Source organism: Penaeus chinensis, chromosome 37 (genome assembly GCF_019202785.1).
Source record: "Penaeus chinensis breed Huanghai No. 1 chromosome 37, ASM1920278v2, whole genome shotgun sequence".
NCBI lineage: Eukaryota > Metazoa > Arthropoda > Malacostraca > Decapoda > Penaeidae > Penaeus > Penaeus chinensis.
The window spans coordinates 8,163,349-8,168,413 of NC_061855.1; the positions used below are offsets into that span (position 1 = coordinate 8,163,349).

Below are 5,065 nucleotides of genomic sequence, written 5' to 3' on the forward strand. Positions count from 1 at the left end.
GGAATTTAACCCAGTGCTGCTGGGTAAATGTAATATAGATTGTGGTTTTTGTGAATTTTATTTGCACATAGATGGTTCTATAAGTGGTCAGCTACCAAGGAGGCTTCCCCCAATCCCTTGCTCATTGTTGCTGTGGGGGGGTCTTAGCCCACTGTAGATCACCACTACCTTGGACCTCAGCCCTTGCCTCAGCCAATTTTGTAGGGTCTTTTCTTCTCTCCCTTTGCTTCCCTTCTTTATCCCTTTTTTCCACTTATCCCAATCATTTATTCATATTTACCCTTTTTGCCACAATACTTTGTCATAGTGCCATGTAACCTTTGAAGTTTGCTACATATGTTTGTTTCAACCAATAACCATTCTGGAAATCCACAATAAAATGTCAAGGAGGCAATCAGTATTTCTATGTGACCTCACCTGATTTTCTTATTCCTTGAGTTTTGGGCATTTTTTTTTTATTGTGTTATCAATACTGATGTTGGTTAATGGTTAATAGTTACAAAGCAAAATCTATGTGTTTAGACATCAAAGGTCATATCTGAACTATAGAAAGGTGTAATGGTGAGAAGGATAAAAAGTGGGTCATTTGATGATTATTTGTGGTACAGAAGTCAGATGTTGTAAAAAGGGTGATTTGATAAAAATTCACAAAGGAAGATGTGTGGGATTTTGCAAAGATGTCCGTAGGGTAAGGTAGAGATTAGCAAAGGAGAAAGGGTATAAGGGCAATTAGATCACAGATTCAGTGAGAATGTCAGGAGGGAGAGAATCTAGGGAAGGGGGTTGCTGTGACAAAGTGTCACATCCAGGATGAAGCAGGAGAGAATGAGTTAGGAGGGGGAGTGATGCGTCTGAAGCAGGGGGGAATGGGATGTGTTGGAAGTGGGAGGGAGGGGTGTAGGGAGAACATGAGTAGGAGGATGATGGATGTTGGCAGTTACTTAGTGTAGAAGGAATGGGAGTAGAAAGATTGGAGGATGGTTGAGGTGTAGGCTTGGTCATGATTACGTAGTATTGAATGTCTTTAAGAGTCTCTGCAGTAGAGATGGTTGGGGAGGTCTGAGAAACAGATATTTATAGGGTGGAGGAAAAGGTTGGAGAGGATGGGCAGAAGGTGGGATTGAGCATTTAGCCTGTCTTGTGCGATGCATTAGGTGAAGAGAAAGAGGTTAGGTACCAGGGAAGTAGTGATCTGAGTGTCTGGAATAGTAGAAGAGATTGGGATGTCCGGATTTAGAATGCCAAAAGAATTTGACTGGGTGAAGGTGGGGGTGGAAATGAAATGAGGAAGAGATGCTGGGGGGGATGTAGAAATATCTTAGGAGGAAAGAGAAGGGGTAGAGCGATTCTTGGAGTAGGCAGTGAAAGAGAAAACTAACTGTTTTCTGTCTGGCTTCACATAGAGTGAGACCAAGTCTGAATCTGAAAGTTGCCACTTCACACTCAAACTTGTACTTAGGGAAGCTCCTATAAAATGCATTATGGGAGTTTGATCGATTATGACCAGGTTGGGTACATAGAAGGCATCGGACTGTAGAATGGCAGTGTTTGGCAGGATGGCCTAGATGCCAACAATTCTGACATTAACTGGGAGAGGCTGATAGGGTGAGATTCTCCTCCAATGTACACATTAAAGGGGAGGTCATGTCTATGGAAAGTAATCTTGGCAATTTGGTGAGAGACTTATGATGGCCTCTATGGGGAATGGTGTAGCATTGTACCGATACTGCATCATAGTCCATGATGCAGGCGAGTAAGTCTTCTCCACAATTTTTGTCTTGGACAGGGCAATTAGTGGGAAGATGGAGACAGTTCCTGTATAAGTATTGAGGGTGGAATGGGGTTGGGCAGGAAAATCAAGCAAAAGGTTGTTAAATAGGTGAGCTAGGTAGGACTAGTAATTAACTCCTTGGTGATTGAGTACTTGTTGAGCCATTTACATGTAGACAATCACACACACACATGCACACGCACACGCACACGCACACGCACACGCACACGCACACGCACACGCACACGCACACGCACAAGCACACGCACACGCACACGCACACGCACACGCACAAGCACACGCACACGCACACGCACACGCACGCACCCACACACACACACACACACACAGAGTAGGCATGGCATGTATTTCTGCCATCCTTATCTCATTAGATTTAAACATTTCCTCAGTGATCTCATTATATTGGGGTGAAAAAATTTGCCATATAAAGTCTCACTCCAATTAATGTAAAGCCCCATCCAAGCGACTGAGCAGTGCTCTTAGGGGCGTTGTCACTGTGCACTGTTTCTTTATCCTGTCCAAGCCAAGCAGGAGTGAGAAGAGGTTCCTGATAGGGTTGTGAGAGGTATAAAAACCACTGAGAAATTTGAGTCCACTTGAGTGTTTGCTGGATGGCAGGATGGGCTTCATTTTAGACCTATATGTGACCTATATGTCAGAAAGCAATGTTACACTACCAATTAGCATCTGGTGAACTAGCTCAAGTTTCAAAATGAGCACACTACTAGTTTGCACATAGAGAAAATTCTGACAGCAGGCCCACTTCCCTGAGTTTGTGGATGCAGCTTGATTAGTGGATGGAGCTCAAGTATGCATTATCTGATTTACCAAATGATATTATGCTTTGACACTGTCATATTTCTATGATAGAAATCCCAAACAGATCTAACTAATGATAGCATTTCATTTAAAATGCACAAAATGTGCTACTAATCACAATATATCATCACAAAATTCTACTGAAACTTATATTGGTATTATTGAAAACTACTATTATTACTTTTTTAGCAAGCATATACTGCACATATTTTACAGAATATATATACTGAAATGTATTTCATATTTCAGAGCTTGCTCTTTGACTAGCTTCAGCAGGATAGAAAATCTCATTTCCTTGAAAAGGCAATTCACATTCCAAGAAGAGTATATTGATTTCATCTTTATTAACATAATATCTATAGGCAGCATAAACATTTCTTCACAATACACTAAATTTTCAAGAAAGTAATATCTAAATGTATAATAAATGTATTACAATAATTTTTCCATACCTCTGCATAATTTTATCTTATACTATGTATGGAAATATCTCATTTTGTACTCATACAAATGCAATACTCATGGACAGGAATAAAAAATAAAAAACAATCCCTTTAACAGTTGTTAATGTCAACATTTGGTTATCAAACTGATTTCATTTTCTTGGTTGCAGGTTCTTCATCCTTGGATTCTTTATTGTCTTGCTCTTGTGCTTCTTGGAAAATTGGATTTGGCTGATTTTTAGCATACGCAGGAGTAACCCAGTAAGGATTTTCGGCTGCATCTTTTGCAAATTTTAGAAGTGCTTCCCTTGGGTCACCCTCCTCTTGAACTTTCCTGCGAAGGCCCATGTTACGGATGATGTAAGAAGACAGGGTTGATCCTCCTGCAGACACACGCCCTCCTGAACCTGCTTTGCCCACGGGAAGATCTGGCTGCTGAGACCTAACTGGATCTTTCCTGTCCCGTTCCTCCAATTTCCTTGTGGACTTGTGTCTCTCTTCACGGAACATGGGGAGGGCATGTGGGGTTATGATCTGTTGTGATACTACGACCTCAGCTTGCTTTGATCGTTTTTTGTGTTTGCCAACTACTAGTACAGCTCCATTATGTGAAGTCTTAGGATCATATAATAAGCGTACTTTTCCATCACCGCAACCAACCATGAGCTGATTCAGTCTTGGATGCCAAACTATTTTAACTACATGACTAGGACCCACTTCCAGCTCTTTAACAATGTCCCATGTGTTACGATTGAACATTAACAATTTCCCTGAAGATTCTCCCTTATTAAGTGATGTCCCTGTTACAACCAGCTGATCATTGGGGCTGAATACACAATCTGTCATACTGAATCTATTAAAGATCCCATTAGCTACATGCACAGCTTGTTTTGTTTTACGAATATCCCATAGCTTAAGAGTGTCATCACCTCCCCTTGTTGCAAAACCTTTGTTGTCATATGAAAATACCAACCTTGAAGTTTCACTCCCCCTATCATGAGCATTCCTGACATTAATACTCACATTTACAAAAGTCTTTCGATGATCCCACATCTGTATTGATCCATCATCACAAGCACAAGCTACCAATGTTCCATCACGGCTATAGGCACAAGTGATGGGCTGTGTTTTCAGACCATTAGAAGCTCTTGCTTTGATGACATGTCTTTGACAATGTGGGCTGCTTGTGTGCCAAATACGACAAGTCCCATCCCTTGCTGAGGTCAGAAATTCCTCTTTGTCTTTGGGATGCCAAGTTCCACAGGTAAGGCCTGCTATGTGCCCCTTTGTTTTTGCCATGTCATGTAAATACATATCTCCTTTAACACACTCAAATAACTCTATTCCATCACGGTCATATACTTTAGCTTGATGAGATCCTGACACAACCAGAACTTTATCACCTGTGCAGCTATACTCAACACTGTTAACTGGGTAACCATCAGCTGGGCAGAATGATCTAAATGCTTCGCGTGACTGGTCCATACCCTGAAAATCCCAATAACGAACATCGTAATCCAAGCCTCCACTAACCAGCCTAGAACCTGAGGGATCCACTGCTAGGCCAGAGACTGTCTTGGTTCCATGCTCAAGGACCAACTCGTGTGAGATTGGCATGTGGCGCCTCTCTTCCTCAGCATCCTCTGCATCTTCAGCAGGTGCACTGCTGGATTTATCAATACTCATTCCCGGGGGAAGAGGAGGTCCCACAAAGTCATCTTCATCATCACCTTCTGTTACAGTTGATTCTGCTTCTGTAGATGGAGAACTCTTGGGTTTTGCTGCATTTTGTGTTAGCAATTTTTCTGCAAGATAAATGATATATCTTTGAATAAATAACAAACACTGTTATGTTATTTTGCATGTAAAAGAAAGAAAAGAAAAGAATCAAATAATAATCACAAGAAATATGTACTAAAAGGAAAATACCTAGTAATGTTTTGAAGAAAAGGAGGTAATGGTTAAATAGAAAAAGAAAAATAGAAATGAACAATACCTCCTTGTCCTCCCT

At 41.1% G+C, this 5,065-nt stretch overlaps 1 protein-coding gene across 4 annotated transcripts in view; it reads right to left on the reverse strand.

The window, feature by feature from the left end:
- Positions 1 to 2,936: 2,936 nt before the first annotated feature.
- The window catches only part of LOC125045615 (WD repeat-containing protein 70-like), a 6,086-nt gene continuing 3,957 nt past the window's right edge, over positions 2,937 to 5,065 (reverse strand). For all 4 annotated transcript variants that reach the window (XM_047642996.1, XM_047642994.1, XM_047642995.1 and 1 more), the window contains exon 4: positions 2,937 to 4,859. In XM_047642996.1, coding sequence (XP_047498952.1) covers positions 3,196 to 4,859 — 1,664 coding nt within the window. In that variant the 3' untranslated portion in view covers positions 2,937 to 3,195. The remainder of the gene's footprint in view (positions 4,860 to 5,065) is intronic.